Here is a 22,918-nt window from a genome sequence, read left to right as displayed (position 1 = left end):
TTTTGTTGGGGTTTTTTTTCATTTAAAGTTTTCTTCAGAGTTTCCCTGGATGAAATTTCCCAGAGTTTCACTAAAGGCAGCCACAGCCAGGGCTTTCCAGGTTCCTGGTACATCAGCTGTTTTTGAAATCTGTCTTTTCCTTCCCCATGTCTCAGTTGTCCTTTATAAATAGGAAATAATAACTCAGCACTTGTCTTTCCCATTTACATTCTTGGGTGGACAGGGATTGTTCTCCTGGTGTTTGTTTATAAGGAATACAGCAAAATGGGCTGGATTTCATCTGGGACCTGATGTTTTACTGTAAGCAGACTGAAGGAGCAGAGTAAGGACCTGGGGCCCAAATGAACTTGTTTAAAGTTTTTTCAAGGACTTTGACTTTTTACAGTAGAAATGTAAGTTTATTCCTTTATTCACTTTGCACCCTGCCCTACTAAACCTCACTAGGATCAGAAGTATCAGGAGGAGTCTCTACCTGACCCTCTGCCTGAAATGTTTGTTGAAAGGGAGAAGACAAATCTGTATGAATAATTAGGGGAAAAAAACCAACCAACCAATGAGACTTGCAGCTCACATATCCCAAAGTGCACATTCCCCCCAATAATTTATTTGTTCACCTTAGCAAGATTTCATATACATTTTGTTCAAGGAAATGACCAGCATGGACTGTTCAAACATGATAAACCTGGAACACAGCACATAGAAAATTCAGTAACACCAGAATACCACATTCAGAAAATGCAGTGCCTGTTTCAGAAGAAATCTTTTAAAACCACTGGCAGCCAAACTTGTACAACATGCAGGCAAAATGCTGCTGCAGGCAGAAGAAAAAAAAAAACAAAAACAAAACCTTTTTTTTTTGCAACCAAAGACTAGCAAAGAGAAAAAAAAAAGCCCAAACCAGCTTGTATACAATTCCCATAGTTGTACTGTCAGGAAGAATTGAGCATTACATGAAATTCAGGGAGGTTTTCTATCATTGGCTGAGTGGACTTGCTTTGAAAGTGGAAATCTGCTGAAATGCTGGGCAGGTTGGTGTTTTCCTACTTCAGAAAATGGTTTACAAGGGCTAAGTTTTGACAGTTGATAAAAGAAATTTGGATTAATGCAAAAAAGTCTCGTTGAGCACTGGAAAATCATGTTTATTTTCACTATTAACACATGGAGGTTTTTGACTCTGAAAAAGATCTGGATGTTACCGTGATGATAAAGGAGAGGCTGTTGCTCATCCTGGGTTTGAGCTCAGTGTTGCACTGAGACAGAAATGTGCATTAAGTAGAGCTTTGAGCCCACTGTGGGACTGACAGATGTGTTATTTCTCATGTGATGGTTGCCATCCAGAGCTTTCCTCCTCAGCAATTCATTTTCCCTTAGCTCACGTTTGCTATTTTCTCCTTCTCTGCCATCATGAGAAATATGCAGTGTGCTCTGTGTAGAAGGAATGACATTTCACTCCAATCCCTGAGACAAATGCTCCATCTTTTCCAGGGAAATCAGAGATTCAATTACACCTATCAAGCTGGAGGGAAGATCTGTATTTTAAAGCACCAAAAGCTACCTCTGTAGTGTCTTATGGTTTTTATAACACTGTCACATACAAAATACCTTCACAAATATTTGAGTGTGTGAGGGGTGCAGGCAGAGAGCAGATGCTGCTGTGAGAGCAGCTCTCTCATGACATGTTGGATTTTTTTCCTTCTAGCAAAGGATAACACTCGTGCAGGTCCCAAATTTGCCTGGAGCTAAGTGCAACTCTTTGAAGACCAACTGGCTTTCCTGTTCAGCTCTGCTGTCAGAAGGGATCATCCAGAAAAAATTGGTGTCAACAGTCTGTCCCCTAGAGTTAGTTTTCAACCTTGTCTTGCTTATCCGAACCATATTAAGACAGGAAAGAGGATCTAGGTGTCTCTGGGTAAGATGTGGAGTTAATTACCCAGCATGGATTCAGCCTGGGACAGCTGAAACCTTTCTGGATGAATCACTGAGTTGCTCTGTGTCTCAGTAGCTTTATTTTAAAATGAAGTTCCTAATAAAACCCCACTCAGACATGAGCAATAGTAGCTCAAGGCCAACAGGCACACCTGAAACTGGGCATTTCCACTTCAGCAAAGCAGTAAGACCTTTTTTAACTGACTTCAATCAGTACAAGATGCTGCAGCCTGTCAGTGTTGCCTTTCAGAAAACTGAAAAAGTCAGGCAGGGAAATTTTGTATAGAAGCTTTGTGAAATCCATTTGCTTACTCCAAGTAGAGAAGCAAGAAATATTCCTGGCTTAATCTTTCTTCTTTTCAGTGCTATAGATTTTCAGGACATTAAGGCCTGGCAAAGGAGAATATTCTTTTACACAATGCACAATTTATCCTTGGAGCTGGCAGAGTGAAATAAAGAATATAAAAATGAGAAGACATTTATTTGAATAGTGGGCAGAACTTAAGTATTTGGGATTTGAATAATCTTGCAAAGTACACAAAGCCTCAAAAACATCAGATAGTAAATCTGAATTGACTGTGGAAACTGGACTACTGAACTTTCCCTGCCCTGGGAGGAAGAGGGATTGGTGATCTGCTTTGCCTCAGACTGTGCAAATTAAGAGTCATCTCTGTGATGCTCCAGCTCTCAACTCTTTGCAGCTGAGACTGTGCTCCACCCCACATGGAAATCTTGGCTGTCACTCCCAACAGAAAACCCTGACCCAAAAGGATGGTGGGATGTCAGAGCCATCCCTCGGAGGTTTCAGTCAGGACACATCCACTGCCCGGTCAGTGCAGGTCACTGGATGTGGCTTTGAGGGGAACTCCTGGCACTCCACTGATCTCCCTTCCCATCTGGCCACTCTCTGATCTCTGCTCTGTGCTCCTGCTGGGTTTCACACAACAAAATCCTGATGCTGGGAAGATTTTAGAAGTGATGATTGATGTCCAGCCACTGGGAAAACCTTTTGTCCTGTTTGTGCTTTTAGACAGACAGCTACATTCAGCCTCTGTGGCTGCAGCTCTTTCACCAGTGCCAAGTTCACTTTAAATAACAGAAAAAAATGGGCTGCTTAAATCTGCACTCCTTTTTTTTTCTGCTCCCTAGAGTTCCTTCTATGGTTTTTGAGACTTTTCAGTCCAAATCTCCACCGAGATGACAAGTGCCAGTGACCCTGCTTGCAACAAGGGAACAGGGCAGTTTTCCTGCAGAAATTCTCTGAGACAGCCAAACAAATGATGTGTTTGTTTTTGCTGGCAGATGTGGCAGCAGCAGAGGTGTGTCTGGGACCGGGCTCGCCTGCTGCTGAGGGTTGGGAGCTTTTCAGAGTCACTGGACACAGAGAGGTCCTTTAGCATCTTAGGTGACAGAAAAAAAGGATGAAGATTGAGACCAAGACTTCCATTATTCCAGCCTCTGTATCTGCCACACAGGAGAACTGTGCATCCATGTCCATCCTGACACTATTTATCTTCATCTTACAGGGTCAGATTATATTGCTGCATCAGGATTGCTCTGGAGTTAAATTAATCCAGTTGTGGCAGCCACCATGTGTATCTCCACAACACCTCTTTGCCTGACACCATGAAACCTCAATAAATCTGAAATTACTGCAGCAACCCTGTGTAAATCTCCCAGCTCCAAAGGAGAGATGGCAAAAAGGACCTTACTGGCTATAAAACAAGTACTGGTTGTAGAATAAGACAGGGTTGGGCACCAAGGGTGTGCAGTGAAGACTTTAAATCTTGCCAGTCTTGCTCAATTTAAGGGGTGTTTTTTCAAAATGTTTCAAAGTTCAGGTTTTGTCCAAATAAACGTCCCACGTATCTGAACCCTGTGAGACTGGAAACCTCGGCCATGACTCTCACGTGACTTTCTTATGAGATTTCCAGCTTTTCTCCTTCTGCTCTTGGCTTGAAGCACCATGAGAATATTTTCAGACATGGTATTTCCACACTTTTAGATTAAAATTCTAGGCCTGACAAACCTTAAGAGTGAGGCGGATTTCTTATTTAAGCTAAAAATGGGATCATGCTACAGCTCCGTGTTCTGTGAGTGCATGAATAAAAGACACAGGAGACAAATCCTCTTGACATTGGGGACTTAGTACTGAATGAGAGAGAAATAAACAATGATTTCTCATCAACACCACCAAGGTGTTGTTTCAAGGTCCATCCTGTGAGAATGACCCTTACCTCAGCCCCTTCCCTTTTCAAGGCAGTGGATCTTCAGCACAGAAGCTGACAGACACAAGAGTAGAGGCTCATGTGTTGTTTCAAGGAGCTAAATTCTTACTTGGCAAGCTCAGGAGGAGTCATGTCAAGAGCTGCTTATTTCTAATATTGTACAGAGAATTCCTCCCACTATTTCTTCCAGATGCTGGCCATCTCATTTATTTATTTATTTGGATTAGCTGTATTAAAATATAACATGCTTCCAAATGCTTTGCTCCCAAATTCCCAAGAGATGGCCCTTTCTCATGGGGATGGATGTCCTTAAGCCTTTTAACATGCTTAACTCCCCCTGCTCAGAGCAAGGGGAAAGTTCCTGACTCCAGAGTACCCAGGATCTCACAGAAAGCTTAGAGCACTTGGTATTGAAGGAGTCGGGAAAAGGAATGTAGCAAAACACTGGGCAGGGAGACAGGAAAAATCTGCAGCTTTTCCAGTGACTGTGGCACTGATCTGGCTATCAAGCACCTGAGCAAGGAATTACTGAGCCTTTCAGCAGGTTCCTGCTGGACTCAGAGGAAGAAAAACAAAAGGATGAGTGCAAGTGAGCTCTTTGAGCTTTGCTTGATGAGGACTTACCCAGTTTTGAGTTTTATTAGACCCACGTCAAAGCGCAGAGATTGTCCGAACAAACCTGGGGCACATGCAAATTTTCATTTGGTTTGGTGTGGAGATTAGGGAGGCGGATTGCACAAAACGGAAAAGTTCTCCTTGGTCTCTGAAGCTCGGTGGAGTGCAGTCACTTGGATCAAGTTTCCCTTGGCAACGGAGTTGACTGAAATCCACAGCTTAGGCTTGGCTTTATGGGGAGGGGTGGAATCACAAAATGGCTCTGGAGGTGGAGCTATTAGAGAGTGTCGAGGCTGAAATGAGCATGGAGTCTGTGGTTCCCTCTTTCTTCTCCACTGCCCCTAAATCAGAGCAGGGAACTTTGAAAGAGGAGAATAGAGGGATAAAGCCTTTAAATGCCAAGGAAATGCCTGGCAGATGCTGGACCCTCAGAATACCATCCACTGAAGCCATGCACTGTCTTTGAGGGCCTCCATTTATGCTCCCAGCACTCACAGACATCCCTCCTCGAAAGATTTGGCCCTGTTTTACCTGTTCATACCTGGATCCTTTCAACTATCACCACACCTACTCCTACTTCCCCATAAAAAGACAGCCCACGAGGCCCCCGAGCTGCCAGCCTGGTGCACCCAGCTGGTTACACGTCCTCCCCACTCTCACTCAGGGAGATCGAGTGGATTTTAATGGTTGGCACTTTGCAGTTCTCATGGACGAGGCTCCCTGAAGCGCCTGCACAGCAGCATTCCTGCAGGAACCCTTTGCTCTTGGCTTTGGCAGCCGTGCAGTCTTTGGAAACAGCAGTTTTGGCAGGCACGCCCTGCACAGCAGAGAAGATCTTCCACTCGCAGACCCCATCCGACTTGGAAATCTTGTAGAAGGTTTCTCCTGATCCCACAGGGATCCTGACCACCCCTTTGCCGCTCTCCATGCTCTGGCCAGAGGGATGGTTGAGGTTGAAGCTTGGGGTTTGCTTCTTTGCTGGCTGCTTCCTCAGGAGGCACTGAGCTTTCAGGACGTTCTGGAACGCTTTCTTGAACTCTTGACTTGAGCATGGATAGATGATGGGGTTGATGCAGCTGTTTAAATATCCCAGCCAAAATGTTATTTTAAAGAGTGTGTCCGGGGGTTTGATTGCAGGAAAGAAAGAACCTAAAATGGAAAATACGCAGAGTGTTAGGGCAGAGGCAGTGAGGAATTGCAGGTAACCAAAGAAACTAAAACACTGGAAAAAATAAATAAGATTCTGTTCTGTCCTGAAAAAATTATGACTGGAAACACAATTCCTGCAGGAACAAGTGTTTCAGGATCTATGGTGTCATACAATTACATGGATGTTCCATCAGAAATCAATTCAAGAGAGTTATTTCATAATTACAAGCATTATATTCCCATTTACAGCCAGAGAGGCAGTGAGAGGGCTGATTCCAGGCTTAGAGGAGAATTCCTTCCTCAGGGACTCCTAATTCAAGATTAATTACCCAAATGACAGCCATATCTTGGAGGTCATCACAAGGGGCTTCAGATGGCAAGAAAATCACACCATTTCAGAAGGGTTAGAGAAAAGAGGGATTAGAGCTGACTGTGTTACAGCTAAAAGTCTTTGAAATTATGAAGTATTGAGTACTGATATTCCCTGAAACCTTCAGAAAACCTAACTATCCACATTCTGCCTCATGGAATGTAGCTAAAATTCAGAGAAGTTTAAGGAAAGGTTCCTTCTTTTATCAATGAACACTGGGTAGCGTGTCATAGGCAGCCATTTTATTTACTTATTTTATATTTACACAAAATCTGATATATACTTGCAATGTTACCTTCCAAAGATGATTCAAAGAGCAAGAACTTCCATGGCTCCTTAGTAAGAAAAGTACTTTGGCACTTCTTTTTCTATAGAATTATGAGTTATCTGCTGATTATAAATCTTGAGAATGTTTTTCCCATTGCCAAACTTTTGGTTTTATAAAATAAAAAAAAAAAATTCCCAGAAATAAAATTGACTTGTTTTGGAATTTATACTCAAATATATAATAAACAGGACTTTTAGCACTGACAAATGCTTGTCTCCCTGCTTCCCCTGGAAAAACTGTAAGCATGTGAAAGAAAAACTGTGGAAGGTTTAGGCACTGATGCATCTGTCATCCTCTGCACTTTAACCGTGTCTGGGAGCAGCTCCGAAGCTTTACAGGGATTGATCTGTTCTCTGGACCCCCCCGGCCGAGGAAAAGCTGATAATGCCCTGCAAGGCTGTTCTGATTGAAATCTGAGAGCTACTGAACTGCTCGAACCTTTCTCCTCCCGTCTTTGTCAAACAAAGCTGCAGCACTTGCAGCAAATGCATTCGAGCAATTCTCAGGGTGGTTTTGCCTGTGTGGTAATGCATCAAAATCCTGCCTGGCCCAGAGACACTCCCAGTGCAGGGTGATTAATGACCTGCTCATCCTGCTGAACACGGGATCTGCTGGGAAATGTGGAGCGATCTTGTGGTGGCAGCAGCTTCTGCAGCCAGAGCAGAGCCCATGGCCCAGGGACGCAGCTGCCGGGGAGGGGACAGGACATGGGGCAGGGTGGGAAGCCTTGGAGGGGTCTCTGACCTGGGCCCAGGTGGTCTGTGTGCGTTCCAGCAGCAGAGAAGTGACACCAAGTCAGGATCATCACAGGATGGTTTGGGTGGGAGGCAACTTACAGCCCATCCACTTCACCATCTGCCATGGGCAGGGACACTTTCCACTGTCCCAGGGTGCTCCAAGCCCTGTCCAACCTGGCCTTGGGCACTTCCAGGGATCCAGGGGCAGCCACAGCTCCTCTGGGAATTCCATCCCAGCCCCTCTCCATCCTCACAGGGTAGAATTTCTCCCCAATATCCCCTCTAACCCTGCCTTCTGTCAGTTTGAAGCCATTGCCCCTTGCCCTGGCCCTCCAGGCCTTGTCCCAAGTGCCTCTCCAGCTCTCTTGGAGCCTCTTTAGGGACACTAAACCTTTCCCAAAGCCTTCTCTTCCCCAGGCAGTGCATAACATGACACAGGATCTCTGTTTCTGTACTGGAGCAGCTGAACCTCTGATTCCACCCCCACATATGACCTGGGCACCAAACATGGGTCTTGCTGCCTCAGCGGTAGCTTCTGGTTGCCCCAAGCTGGCCCAGGTAGAGCCAGTTTCATTATTACTTTCAATATCAACCAGATTTTAAGACCAAAAATATTTTGCAAATGCTGTTTTGCAGTGAAGCAGAAGCGGGCAGGCGTATCCACAACCCAGAATTTTTCTCAGCAAATTAATGCTTCTCTCCTTTAGTGAAAAACAACTAAATAACATTCTCAAAGAACTTTCTGGCTGAAGTCACTGGCAGATGAAAAATAATGAAAGGCTTCTAAATGCCCAAATCACGCTCAATTTTTTGGTTTGTTTCCTCATTTAAATGCAGTGTATCTGCTGCTTTCCCATTTTGTGGTGAGACAAAAGGCGAACCAAATCCCAGATTAGGGAATCAGCTGTGTAAGGCTGAGTGTAAAAATGGGTAAACAATAACAATTCCTGTTTGCTGCAACTCCTGGCTCTCTCCAAATGGAATGCAAGGGCTGTGCCAAAGTCTGATAAAAATAGAAAAGAGCCAGTGTCAGAGTCTGTCCCTTGCTCTTTTTTTGGGGTGGGATCTGCATGTTAATTTATTAATGTAGCCTTTTTTGGTTCATCAGTGGAGAGACTCGTGGTTGCCTTGGAATAACACACAGTGAAAGAAAATGAAGGAGCTTTAACAGCACAGAGACTTTGCTATCTAAAGACCCCACTACACACTGGCTTTTGGAGAATCATGGAATGATTTGGGTTGGAAGGGACATGAAAGATCATCTAATTCCAACCCTGTGCCATGCCCAGGGACACCTTCCACTATCCCAGGTTGCTCCAGCCTGGCCTTGGACACTTCCAGGGCTGGAGCAGCCACAGCTTCTCAGGGAATTCCATCCCAGCCCCTCACCACCTTTACGGGGAGGAATTCCTTCCCAATATCTAATCCAAGTCTACCCTCCTTCACCTCAAAGCCATTCCCCTCTGTGTTATCAGTGCATGCCCTGGGAAAAAACTCCCTCTCCAGCCTCCGTGTGGGGTGTGTTTGACACTTAGGGGCCACAGAAATCTCTGTCCTTCTGTTGCAGCCACCCAGTTACCTCTGTAGCTCAAAAATATTCCCTAATCTTTCCTGTTGGCTACCTGAGTATCTAGGAAAAGGGAAAAAAAATTTTATTTTCCAAATCCTTGAAGAATGGTGTTCATCCCCACAGAATCCTAAGAACATGTCCCTTTCTTCCAACCTTTAATATTCAGTGATGATGTTGTGATCAATTTCAGTGGCTGATGCATCTGGTAATGAGCAGAAGGCATTTTCAAACCTGGTGACGAAGTGGTTTGTTCAATGCTGAGCCCTCAGGATGGATAGCTCAGGTCAGACAAACTCAAAGGAGAAATACCACAAAGATTTTGTGGGGTTTTTTTTAAACAATGACCATAATTAATCAGAAGATTTAACAAGAGTGGTGAATTATCTCTTTCTTAGGGCGTATGGTAGAAGTTCCTTACGAGCAGTGAGTGCAGGGAGAGCAGGTGGAGCTGGGATGAGCATTTCCATGCAATCCTTGACCATTTGGTGACCGCCAGTTTGTGTCACCTCAAGTTTGGACACTTGGACACCATCATCCAGGGCTGAGAAAACAGAACGATTGCACCTAATTCTCAGAGCAAACCTTTCCAATCCTCTCACTTCAGGCCAGGTGGAATCACAGGTGCCATCCAGGTGTCCTCCAGCAGAGCTGGAGGGTGAACAGCTGCTGAGATACTAAGTTTTCCTTGAAATGAATTCTCTGTGCTATTCACTGGCCTTAATGTCTTCCATTGCACACTGTCAGGAATTAAATGGTGAATAGTGGCAAACCTGATTAAAGTTTAAAGGCTTGCCTTACATTGTCTCCCTGCGCTCTGTGCTGGAGGAACAGTAAAGAAAGCTTCAATAGGTCTTTTAATGCATTTTGAATCATGGGTTGAGTAAATGATGCTGGAATTCCTGCTTTGTTTTCAAAAGGTTGAGGACACTCAGTGTCAGTAGCACAATTCAATTGCTTCTTGTAAAATTAAATAAAATAAAATGCACTATGAGACTCTCAAGATCCTTTGCCATTAAATATTTCATCACTCACCCCTGGAAATGTCAGGATTACATTTTCTTCCCTCATCATTTATTTTCCTGTTTGTCAGCTGGAAGTTTCTTCAGCTCTGAGAGATAAGTTTGCCACGTCCCTCCTGGTGAGTAAGTGCCAATTCACTCTCAAAGATGTAATTTGACTTCGTCATTTGTCACAAGAGCTGCCTGATTATGGGTTGTTTAAAAAGCAGCCCTGATGTCGTGCGTTGTTTCACTGATGGAACAGCAGAGAGGGTTTTGGAACCTCCCAGATTGTAAAAACTTGTGTTGTTTATTCTGCATCATCACTGCCAGCACCATGGGAATCAGATCCTGTATATTTGTGTGAGCCATGAACCCTTTGTGGTGTTAAAATCCATCTCAGCTACAAATCCATCTCTGCTATAAATCCATCTCTGCTACTGAATCTTGTAGCTCTGTTTATGTTTGCTGCTTTTTTTCCGTCTTTCTATTTTGTGTAGCTCAAATGTGGTGACTGAGGCAGAGCACAGAGGTCACGTGGGGGTAATGCTGCTTCAGTGTATGGGGGAGATCAGGGATGTGTCCACAGAGAATCCCAGATTGGTTTGGGTTGGAAGGGACCTTAAATCCCATTCAGTGCCACCCCTGCCATCAGCTGGGGCACTTTCCAGCATCCCAGGTTGCTCCAAGCCCCATCCAACCTGGCCTTGGATCCAGGGACACTTCCAGCTGCTCTGGGAATTCCATCCCAGATCCTCACCATCCTCACAGGGAGGAATTCCTTCCCAATATCCCATCCATCCCTGCCCTCTGGCAGTGGGAAGCCATTCCCCCTTGTTCTGTAATTCTCTTGTCCCAAGTCCCTCTCCAGCTCTTGGAGCCCCTTCAGGCTGGGAACAGGGAGAATGCTCTGGTTACAGGGAAGCAAAGCTCAAAACTCAGGTCCTGGGATCTGCCCTGAAGGGGTCAAGCCAGAGGGCAGCAGCTCTTCCAGAGCCATAAAGACCCAGAGGATGAAGCACAGAGGAGCACTGATACCCCAAAGGGAATTAACTGTGTACTAGGGCCTCCCTCCATCTCTCATGGCTCACAAACATTGATAAATATGTTACATTTTGTGTTTCCAAGACCAGTGTTAGCTCTAAACCTCATTCCCTAAGACAAGTGTTCTGTACTGCATCTCAGGTCAAGACACAATCCACCCTCTGGAAAGTGTATTTATAAATACAAGTATTTATATATTGTATATATATATATACATATGTATTGCTGCAGACATTTGACAGCTGTCCCCTGTACACACATGAACTCTCCCAGCATGTCTCATATGCTCTCACTGCTCCCTTATGGGAAGTATTTTTTATGGAACAAGACATGGGATTAAGGAACCCTTGGACAGTAGGAAATTATCCTGGACTCTGCACAATCAATTAACACAACCAGTGCAGAAAAAGCAGTGATGTGAGGAAGTCTTGCGCTTTCCAGCTGTGCCTCCCCAGGGCCTGGAATATTGTGGCTGTTCCAGACGGAAAATGAGAGGGACTTTGCTCTTGGCTATCCCTGATCCATAATAAACAGACATAGAAGGAGGAGTGAGTTTGTTTTCCCTTCCAAACCCCTGAATTCAGATCTCTGTGGCACCAGGAGGGTGTTTGGGCACAGGTGAGCAGTGGAAAGGTCAGGCAGCAGGAATGGGTCAGTCTGGGAACACTGCTTTGATAATTTGGATTATTTCAGACCTAATTTATGCTCTGTTTCATATTGTACCCACTTAGGATGGATGACATTTCTGGCAAATGTCTCAGCAAGCAACTATTTCCAGATTCACTGCAGGCAGCTGCAGATTTAGAAAGCTGATAAAAAACCATGGGAAGGTAAACTGAGGTTTTGTTACCCGTGTAAACCCAAATAATCACATTGTTCCACAAATTAATGAAATTGCCACTCCAATTCCAGCTCCCAAGCTGTTACTGCAGTGGAATGGGTCTGGATCCCATTGCTGACATTTTTGAGATATTTGATACTTGCCCCAAGGCCCTCGCTCTTGAAGTCATTCACTTACAATAAAATAATAATTTTCCTTTAAAAATTAAAAAACCAACCAGAGAATAGTTTGAGAAGCTGGGTCTGTCTCAGGCTGTCTCATGAGTTTGTTGTCTGTCATGATTTTGTAATCCCTGGAGTTAGAAATAAGGAATTATCTCCTTCAGCAAGAGCCGAGTGTCTCTCCCGTTATCCGAATTGCAGACAAATCCTGGCATTTGCTCAGTGGGGTGGGAAAATCATTCACCACGGCCTTTCCATCACTCCCCAGCCCTGAATTGTGCTGTGACATTTGAGAGCGAGTGAAAAATGACACTCCTGCTTTGTTTACTCTGGGGACTCGAAAGTGGTGGCTGCACAACAAGGGACATTGTGAGACAAGGATGAGGCTCCTGTGACAGGTGACACACACAGGAGAAGCAGAGCACAGCTAATCCACCTTCCCTCCCTTGTTTTTAGTATAAATGGTTTTTAACATTGAATCCTCCCCTCCTTTGCTGTGTTCTGAGTCACTGGGACGTATTTCAGGATTTGGGAAATGGTGGAGAAATGTTGGCCCAGGGATGTCCATGGGATCTTTGCCATTAGCTGAGTTATCAACCCAGACCAACAGCACCTTTGCAGTCTATGATTATGAAAAATGCCCCTTGTGATCAGCAAAAAACCTAAAAAAACCCTTGCCATGGAAATGTCTTGGCTGTTTATCTTCATGGCTGAAGTTCTCCCCATTCAGTGGTTTAACTCACACGCACACTTGTGCTCTGTGACTCAAGGAGTGCAAACATTCTTCTTCTCCCTGAGCTGAGAAAGAGGTGGGGCTTTATTCTGGGGTTTCTTTTCACTTTTATTTCTTTTTTTCTCTCTTTATCACTGAGAGAACCCTGAAATATTCATGTGGGGAGTCTGTGTTGGTGTATGTTGCTACTCTAAGCCTTGTGACCCTCTGAGAGGTCTTGTTGTGTCAATGGCAGAGATGGAAAAATGTACTTTATTTTTCTGGTTTATGTCTAATGAAAGTAGAGTGGTTCTCTTTGACTCCAGTTAAAAAAACTGCCACAAAATAGTAACTAGAAACCAACTGCAGACAGGATTAGAGGATTCCCTTGACAGTGTTTGTGTCAGTTCACAAGACTAATTTACTCCTTTACCACAAACACCCTCCAGAGGATCCTCTTTTTTGCTCTCTTAATCACGAGAATGATTGACAAATGCTAAAAGCCTTCCTCTCCCTTGCCCCGTTTAGGATTTTTTTCCCCTGTGGCCTCCTGGCTCAGACTTTCCATTTTATTTCCTCCTGTTTCTGAAAGCGATGCCTACACCCAGAGCTGAGCCACAGAAAATGGACCACAAGCAAAGCTCTGGGATCTTGTTCTCTTCTGAGGGTTCATGAAGATAAATCATCAATCCCAGCCCAGGACCATTTTTGCAACACCCCCAGCCCTTTTTTCCATCAGTTCTGTGCATGTTTCACCTCAAAAAAACCTCCAAGTACTGTCTTTTATGTTGCTGAAAAGAAACTTTTTAAAGAATTCCCAGAACAACACATAAATGTCTTCCAGTTACAGGACAACGTCTGTTCTGTCACTTGTAACATGAAAACTTTTCATCACTGGGGGCTTTCACCGATTTCTGGGCTCTTACAGCTCTGAGCCTTTCTGTATCTGTCCTCCTATCTATATATATCCTATATTCCTTTCCAGGAATTGCAAGAGGAGAACAAAAAGCCAGAAATGCAGGTTGTAGTTGGGAATGCCAGAGCCCAACAAGCTCTGATTGCCCAAACGAGCTGCATCTGAGCCTCTCCCCACAAACCCCCTGCCCCTTGGCCCAGGAGCTGCAGATAAGCTCAGGCTCTTCTCTTTAACCCTCTCTGAGAGGCTCAAAATTGCTCTTTCCTAGCTCTGTTTTGTTTTGGTTTTTGTTTGCCTGGTGGTTACTGGACTGTCAGTTGAAGCTGTCATCGATGCCAGCCCTGCTTGGTTCTGCTCACAGGAATGAAAACCTGACTTCTTCCAGGGGAAATCAAAGTTCTGACAACCTTGTGTTACAGAAGTTTTGTGAGCAGTGAGTTCACACTCCAGCATGCAGAGAAAAAGCAAGTATTAGCTTCAATTATCTTCCTGCAACAGGATTATAATTTCCTGGTTTTTTCCCACAAACATCAAGCCAAGTGAGAAGAAGGTGTGTTGGATTATTGGGCTGAAGGACTTTGCACAGACCCTTTGGAACGAAACTCAATCCAAGATAGTAAGAAAAAACCCATTCCTTACAGACTGCAACCGGTACCTTTACATCTCAATTTCAATTCAGATAATTTCTTATGGCAGGGATACTCCAGTTGTTGCTCCAGTTATTTTCAGCAGCATCAGCCAACATGGATATTGTGCCTTTCTCGATATCCTTCTATCTCTCCTGCCCTTGCCATATCTACACCTCAAAGGTTTCTACCCTGCTTTATTATACACTTCAGTAAAGCTGGTGTTTCTTGTTTGGATGCAGTTCTTGGCTGGTAGAGTGGATGGTAATGGATGTGGATATCTTGAAGGTGCTGTAAATCGAAGTGAAATTAATGTAGGTTTGGGGAAGTTGTTCTGCATGGAATGATGAGCACAGTTTGTCTGAAGAGGTTTTTGTAGCAGTTTAAGAGTGTCTGTCTCGTGGGCAATCTGCATTGGGAGTGGTCTGGCTGATGGAATCATGGAATTATAGGCATTTAGGTTGGAAAAGACCTCTTGGATCATTGAGTCCAGCCGTCCAAGTCCACCATTAAACCATGTCCCTGCATGGCACCTTCACATCTGTTGAATCCCTCCAGAACTGGTTGATGGGGCCATGTTTTGGTCTGTTCCATAGCCACAAAGCTGCAGAGCTGGTGAAAGCTCTGGTTGCCCAGCCAGGCAAGCAGTGAGCTCCACCAGGGTTTCAACAAGGAGGATTTTATACATCTGGAAAGTCAGATCCCTGCCACAAGATCCTGCCAGGATCACTTCCCTTCCCTATCCCAACTGGACCTGGCTGCAGGACAGACCTGAAAGTGCTCTGCATCAAGATGTGTGTCCTTGGCTTTTCTGAGGACTTTTTTTAGTGCCACTTCTCTGTTTAATCAGTTTTTTTGTCTTTAAACAAAAGCAGCAAATAGGTTTTGAGAGCCCTATTATATATGCTTTAAAAATAACCCAGTAACCCCCCAAAATTAGGGAAACAAACCTCCAGAGTTTCCTTACAAGGGATCAAAGGAAGATGCAAAGCCATTCTGGAGCCCAGAAGATTTCTTAAATCCAAAGCAAATTAATTAACAACAGCTCTGTGTGGGCAACCACATTTGCAGATGAAAAGTGTGTTTAATGCATTCTCCCAAACCCTTCTTGGGTATGTTTCAGTCATCTTGGCAAGCAGCATTCCAACGTGCTGACATCCTGGCCAGCACGAGCCAGGCCCTTCAGGGCTCCTCCTTAGGAAACAGTTCCAATCCAGCACTTCCCAGTATTGACCAAGAGGAAAAAACTGTGAATTTTTGGGGTTTTCTCATTAGCAACAGGTTTTTGTGTGTCTTGATAAATCTTGGTAAAACCAATACAGGTTAATTGAAAAAAAAGTTATTTATAAGGTTGAAAAAACAGGAAAAAAAAAAAGAAAACCCCCCAAATATTTATTTTCATGTTTAGGTAAGGCTGTTTTTTCCTTGATTGTCCATATTGTCTTACTTACTTACTTACTAAAGCTTCCATAAAATCTTACTTTATTTTTCCTGTACAGCATAAGCCCTTTCCATAAGAAAAGCCCTGAAATTGACCAAATCATAAATTTTAGTTTCCGTGTTTGAAAAACCAATATTTAATGGCAGAGTGCAGCTCAGTGAGATGAGCCACATCCCTCACCCTCAGCTATAGGTGTGAAATTAGTATTCTGCTTTTACATCCTGCAACTGCATCAAAGGTAACTGAGCAAGGTTTAATTAAAATTCTAATTACTTCTTTATATTCCGTCAAAGCAGAACAAATCCCCAGCTTTGCTCCCCTTTGGAATGACAACTGGAGAATAAATATGCATCTCCAGCATGGTGGCTGAGCCAGTGTTTGGCCAGTGGGCTCAATGGGTTCCCAGAAAAGATGCAAACCAGAGAAGTATAAAATTAGTTGGAAGGATCCTCACTGCTGTCTCCTGACTAGTCATATGAAAAATGGGATAAAAAGATTAATTTTGTTTGGTGTTATGGTATCTCACAGGGTGAATTGCCTGATAGGAAGCTGATATTTTTTTCCTTAGAGTGGGAATCATCAGTGCTGAGCACTCCAGGAGATCTGTGAACAGCTACTCCAACCCTGAATGTATTTATATCCTGACATTTATACGTTTAAGTCACCTGGCTTCAAACATAAACATACAGACCCCTAAAGATCCTGTTCCTGCAGCAGAGATGGTCACAATATCTGCTCTAGTTCACAAAGAGGATTTTCTACATGGAAAAACTACAAGATTGTTTCCCTGGTTTTCAGAATTTTGTTTCTCACCACCAGACACATTTGGTCTGATTTGAGACTCACGTTTTTTTCACGCTCCCTGCTTTGTGGTGGTGAGTGTTTTGGGTTTTGACAGCTTTTCAGGAGAAAATTGTTCCCTTGGAGCTTTTCTGATCAGCGTTACCACACCCAGCCACAAGTATAGCTCTCCCTGCCGGGAAGGCATTGGGAGACACACAGGGGTTGGCTCTACTTACCAAGAGGCATTACTACAAAAAATGGGAGCCAGCAGAGGACGAAGCATCCCACAACTATTCCCAGGGTCTTGGCAGCTTTCTTTTCCCTGGAGAACTTGAGCAGGCGCACGGAGAAGTGGTGCTTGCTCTTGGGGTTGGGCGCAGAGCCGCTCACGCTGGGTACGTTCTTGCGGTGGATGCGGAGGGTCACCTCCTCGGAATGAGATTTCTCTGTCTTCAGCCCAGAGGTCAGCCCTTTGTTTTCCCTTTTGGCCACCACATAGACCCGGCAGTACATCACCAGGATGATGGTCAGGGGGAGGTAGAAGGAGCCCAGTGCTGAGAACAAGACATAGCCGGGCTCCTCGGTGATCTGGCAGATAGTCTCATCCTTCGGGGCTGGCTCCTTCCAGCCGAAAAGGGGCCCAATGGAAATGACCAGGGACAGTGCCCAGACACACAGCAGGGCCAGGAGGCCCCTCCTCTCTGTCACTATGCTGGGGTACCTCAGTGGGTAGCTCACCCCAATGTATCGGTCGATGGAGATGATGCAGAGGCTCATGATGGAAGCAGTGCAGCAAAGCACGTCAACGGCTGCCCAGATGTTGCAGAAGATTCTCCCAAAGACCCAGTAGCCCAAAATCTCCATGGTAGCTGAGAAGGGCAGGACAGTGGAAGTCAGGAGGAGGTCAGCTACAGCCAGATTGATGATGTAATAGTGGGTGACACTCTGGAGGTGTCTGTGGCAGGCTACAGACAGGATAACCAGGATATTACCCAAAACCCCAAAAACAATCAGCCCCCCTAGAATAACACCCAGCAAGATGGCCTTGGAAATGTTCACGGGCTCCATGGAGTGGGTGCAGTTGGAGCACTCGGAGGAGTTTCCAGGGAGGAAAGCCATGGCTGGTAATGTCCATATGAGTCCGCTGAACTTCACCTTTCCAGGCAGGACCAGTGACAAGATCAGTTCTTGGAAGGTCCTACAGGCAACATTTGCCTGACCTTGCTGGGGAAAAGAGTTTTGAAGAACGTCTTAAAATTGCAGCACCAGCAGCAATGAGAAAGATGCAGAAACATATTAGAAAACCTACCTTTGCTCCTAAGCTTTCACCAGTATAGCACAGTTTATTCCCTCCAGTTCCAAGTCAAATTTAACTCCTTCTGCATTTTCCTTGGGGTGCACAAGTGAGGCTACGCAAACCTCAGGCTGTTTATCTCACTTTCCAGGGTTATGTGATGAGAAATATTGGAGCTGCAGGTTAAAATCATTTCCATCTTTTGGGAAAGGTTGTGTATTTAAGGAAAGTAAATATTCCAAGGGGTCTCCAATTTAAGTTTCTCCTGAGAGGAAATCACTGATGCTTTGAATTGCCTAGTATTAGTCCTGATTCTGCCTTAAAACTGGCTTAGAAACCTGACTGGGTGGAGGTTGCTGCTGCGTCTGCTCAGCAATTTTGTTTGAGATACCCATCACTCCCCATCCTCAGCATCTGGGCTGTCAGTCAGAGCTTTCCATGTGTGGAGCATTCATCAGTCGAGGTCCTGGGCTGCAAATTAAAGCTCATTTACATCAGCTCCTGGCTTGCTCTGAGGGGAAGGGTGCAGTTTGCCGTGTGCACAGGGCTGTGCTCTTGTGCTCTCTGCAGATCCTCACCCCCCTGGAGAAGACAAAAACATGAACAATGTGATTCCCAGAAGCAACACTCGCTGCTAAGGTTCCCATATAAGAATAGAGCAGGAGGCTATTTTAGGGAGCTTTCCTCAGGCTGGCTCCAGCCAGTGGAACCAACCTTTTCCAGCCCAGCATTATTTAACAGCAACTGAGAGATCCATGTGGGTTTTCCTTCCTGAATTCTCCCTCCTTTATGGGGATAGGCATCAATTCTAATTATCAGCTCACCTGAAGAGACCAGTTCTAGGTGAGAAAGAAGCTTGCAGGACACAATTCAGGACTACACAAACTGTGCAGCGGATTTAGAAGCCCGGAATTTAATCTCAGGTTTCTTTATTAAGCAAGACCTTTCCCCACTGAATTTTTAGTCCAGCTGAGCTGCCCATTTTGAAAATCTATAGGGAAAAGCAACTCCAAAGCCAAGCAGAAGATGTTGCAAGGAGCAAGTCTCCTAGTAAGTGACACAACATTTCAGAGTATCTGGAAGCCAAGCTCAGCCTTTGCTGACTAAATATGGAGAAAAGGTACCTCAGATGGAAAAGTGAGGATTAGCCTGGGAACCGAGACCTGGAGGGCATGGAGAGGAGAGCTGCAAGTGGGGGCTGCAAAACGTTTCCCAACACCTCCATATGGATGTAGAATTCCCATCCCAAATATTAATCAGAGATGAAAAACCACCACTAAGACTGTGGCTGTAAAACCCCAGATGAGGAAGGACACTCTAAGTGTCCTTTGGGATGAGTCTCTCAGATCACACTTTAAGCAGCAACAACCATCCCATTTACAAACTTCCATGCTAAACTTTCCTGCAGGCAAAAGCATTTCAAACTCTGAAGCCCCAAAATTCCCAGTTCACAGGCAGGGAGGAGGGGGGAGGGGGAGATGGATAGGTATCACACTGCGGGAATTTTACTTCAGCACACTAAAATGAAATTGGATCTTTTATTTTCTTTCCTACCAGACGGAATAAGTTGAGGAATAATCCCAAGGAAGAAAAGGACAGATTATACTAAGCACATCCATGAAAAGTGAGTATAATTGTGGTCATTACAGGGTGCAAACTAACGTCATTATATAGGGCTGAAAGAAAATGTAGAAATTATTAATTTGAATTTTAAGCACATGAAGAAAAACCTCCCAGCGAGACAAGATGCAGCAGAAAAGATTGAGAGAGGTTTCCATGCTAAAAACCAAATAATGCCCAGCCTGTGGAGATAGCTGATGCTGGGAAGAGCAGACCCCAGGCTCCCGTGCCTGCCCCACACTCACCTCTTTAGTCTCTAGAAGGCAGCACAGCTCCTCTGAGCATCTGGGAAGGAGATTCTCAGCACAGCAGGCTCGTTTCTTCACGCAGGGATGGGATTCTGCGCCTAGAAATCCTCTGCTTTCCTCCCTTTATTTCCCCACTGGTATTTCAGCAGCTGGCAGGGGGGCTGATTCCCTGTGTCCCGCGGCTGTGAGGGGCTGGCTCCAGGTTCTCTGGAGGGATCCGTGCCCCGTTCAGAGCTCAGCTCCACACCGGGAAGGAGCAGCAGGAACTTTGCTGCCCTGCTGATGTAGCAGAGCAGCAGCAGCCTTGCCATTACCGTAATTCCCTGCCACTCCCGTATTGCCCAGAAAGAAAGAGCACTCTCAAGTGTGGCTTTAAATCTTCTTTTCTTTTTTATTTTTTTTTTTTTTTTTCCACTCAAACTCTCAGTTCCTGCAGAGACCAGAGAGTGGAAGGCAGAAAACAAGCTCCTGTTTATAAGGTAACACGTAATTTTTTGGATATTAAAAAGAGAATTCCCTGCAGGACAAACGGAACAAGGAGATGAAGGCAGGACACACTGCTCGTGGATTCTGCATGGTGGGACAAAGCACAACTGACTGGAGATGGAGGTTTAAGGAAGAAATTCCTCCAGGAGAATGTGATGTTGAAGGGAGGTTGATTTTTCACGTGGCTCTTAATTTCATTTAAAAAAAAATTGGTGGAAGTCCCTGGTGAAGAACAGATACAAAAGTGATGTCCTGAAGTGAAGCAGACACAGAGTGGGATTTCACAGCCAAAGGCCAGCAAACGCTGTAGCCACAAGGAAGCATTGCCTGTTCTTGCATGACAGACTCTCCACCTCCTCCTCTTGGGCAGTACTTTGAGAGGGAAAGTTCGGGATTTTGGGTTCAAGAGTTTCATGGACAGAGGCAAATTTGAGTGATGCTCAGATTCCCCCAGGAGAGTACTGAAAGCAGATCTGGGCTTGTCAGCAGCCCTGATCACTCTTCCAACAAATTCAGAGTGCCTGCTTGCTCCTGGGATAGTCATTGCTACTGGAGGGAAAATTTAAAAAGCAGCTCCCAGGAATGTGCAGTTTGTGCAGGCTGGGCAAAGAGTTTGGGACAGTGTAGTGACCCTTGAGGCAGCTCCAGCTACACCATCATTTGCTGTCTGTTTGGGAGTAAAAAACCCCATGAGAGGAAACTGCAAAGTGAGGGGGCAAAAAAAAAAAAAAGAATTCAAACTAATTTTGCAAACTGCAAAAATGAGGTGACTTTTAAATGCTCAGCTGCTGTTTCTCCACAGTTTTCTTGGCACGTGTGGTCCCTGTTCTGTTGTACATCTAGAGAAGGTGTTACACTAGTTTTTGGAGACTGCTTGGAGGTCTCCTCCTTCCCTGAGTAACAAAGGGTGCTAGGAGAGAGCAAACTCTAAATGGATGAAGGGAATCTTTCATTACTAAAGACCCTTAAAGGCTGTGATTCAGCAGGTTTATTTTAGATGCCTATCTTCAGATGAGGCAACTCTGTTTCCATCGATCCATTGGGAGATGAGTCTAAATGACTGGGGGGAGGGAAGGCAGCTGAATCCCACTCTGGGTTTTGTTTCTACTGGTACATAGACCTTGCCATGCTGGTAGCTTGTTCCAGGCTCTTAAATGCACCATGGAAATAAATAAATTTATATTCATGGCTTTAGTCATTAATATAGTCAAAATAGCAGCTCATCTGTGAGTAATACCCTTGTTAGGGGGCACCTCTCTGGAGTGGATGGAAGCAGAAGAAAGTGACAGCTGATTTTTTCCTAAAATCCTCAGAGAAAAATGAATTTATTGCAGTGAAGAGCTCATACACCTGGAGAGCACCAAGAGCCCAAGGTCCAGAGGGTCAATAAACACGGTGCAGTGTCCGCAGGAAAGAATGGGCAGGGCAGGATTAGTGTCACATCAACCTTGGTGAAGCAATCTTTGTGCTTGGCTCTGGCAAGACATTGTCTGGAGTTGTCTGTGTCCAGTTTAAAAGTTTTGGATTAATCAAAGTTTGGGGGAAAGCAGTGAGAGGGATGCAAGTCTAGAAAACAAAAGGAGGAGCTGTTTCATCCCAAACTTTGCACCTCCAAGGACAGATGAAAGCCTGTCCCTGGGGGTTCTGAGCATCCGCCACTGGCATTTTCTAAGAACATATTAGGCAAGAATCTGTCACAGGGTTTTACTCAGCTTTCATCCTCTACTGAGAAAGGATGAACTGTCCCCTGGTGTTCACAGTGTCACTGAATGGTTTGAGTTGGAAGGGACGCTTAAAGTCATCTATTCCAACCCAAAAATGTTGTCCCACCCAACATGATTTTCTAGACAGAGGCAGGTCTCTGAGTTACATAAGCAAGGAACAAAGTCCTGGATGAGCTCCTTGTTCCATCTTTGATCTTTGGCAGGTCCATTTTTGGTGTATCTTTATCTGTGACATAGAGGAAATAATGCTTTTGTCTCCTTTCTCTTATTCATTTGGATTTTAATCCTTCTGAGTAAGGTTTGTACCTGACTCTGCCCAGGTAGCACCCAGAAAGCAGATCCTGTGCTTTCTGCGCTATTAATTATACTCATTAGCAAGGGAGGGTCCCTAGAGAGCTCCAGGAAATCCACAGTTGCTCAGCTCTTTCTGAGCTAAAAAATGTTAAAATCAGAGCCTTGAATCCTGACTTTGGGCAGCAACTGTGTTTTCATTACAAATATCTCATCAAAAGGCCCAAATCCAATTGTTTGTGTGTCTGATGGCATTGGATGAAGTGCGGGTGGTAATTGCTCAGCTCAGTGCCAGACCATGCAGGCAGCTGGACCAGGAGTGGAGGAACTTCTCTGAGGTGCTCCAGGCCTTGAAATTATTATTTACTTGCCCAGAAAGAAGTGAAAAGGGTTGTTTTGATGAATCATCCCTTAGATTTTAGCAAGGGTTCAACTTCTGCTTGGATAAGAAAGAAGACCCATGCAAAGGCAGGAGATGTTAAATGTTGTCTATTAAACTCGAAGCTGGACTCATTCCACTGTCTTTTAAGACTGGGACAGCCTGAAGCTTTTAGCACAGCTGAGTTGAAGATAAACTGGAAAATTCTGAGTGTTTGGAAAGGAAAAACCCAACCCCAACCCAGCATAGGGACTCAGAGTGAGCATTCAAAATGTGGATTAAAAAAAGTGTTGGGCATAAAAAAAGGCTGAAATTTTCAAACAAGGTAGATCTGTCTGTGATCTCATACTTAATTATACGATGTCCAAGTATTAGAAGTTTCTCCGTCTTGGGATTCATAGGGACCTTTTCACCATGTTCCTAAATCACTT

The 22,918-nt window shown here is 44.6% G+C and overlaps 1 protein-coding gene across 2 annotated transcripts; it reads right to left on the bottom strand.

Moving 5' to 3' along the window:
* Positions 1-560: 560 nt before the first annotated feature.
* Positions 561-19,875, bottom strand: ADRA1A (adrenoceptor alpha 1A). Of its 2 annotated transcripts, XM_048287495.1 has the most exons (4): positions 19,605-19,875; positions 17,755-18,321; positions 16,682-17,669; positions 561-5,918 (listed from the first exon to the last, which is right to left on the bottom strand). In XM_048287495.1, exons 3-4 carry the CDS (start codon positions 17,562-17,564, stop codon positions 5,407-5,409), a joined length of 1,395 nt encoding a protein of 464 aa, XP_048143452.1. In that variant the 5' UTR covers positions 17,565-17,669; positions 17,755-18,321; positions 19,605-19,875; the 3' UTR covers positions 561-5,406. The 2 variants fall into 2 exon arrangements, with proteins under 2 accessions (XP_048143452.1, XP_048143451.1); XM_048287494.1 differs by having other exon boundaries at positions 16,682-18,321.
* Between the last annotated feature and the right edge of the window lie 3,043 nt (positions 19,876-22,918).

The sequence above is a fragment of the Corvus hawaiiensis genome, chromosome 27 (genome assembly GCF_020740725.1).
Source record: "Corvus hawaiiensis isolate bCorHaw1 chromosome 27, bCorHaw1.pri.cur, whole genome shotgun sequence".
Classification (NCBI taxonomy): Eukaryota; Metazoa; Chordata; class Aves; order Passeriformes; family Corvidae; genus Corvus; species Corvus hawaiiensis.
Note: the sequence above shows the minus strand (reverse complement) of the source record. Positions and strands in the feature narration are given on the sequence as shown.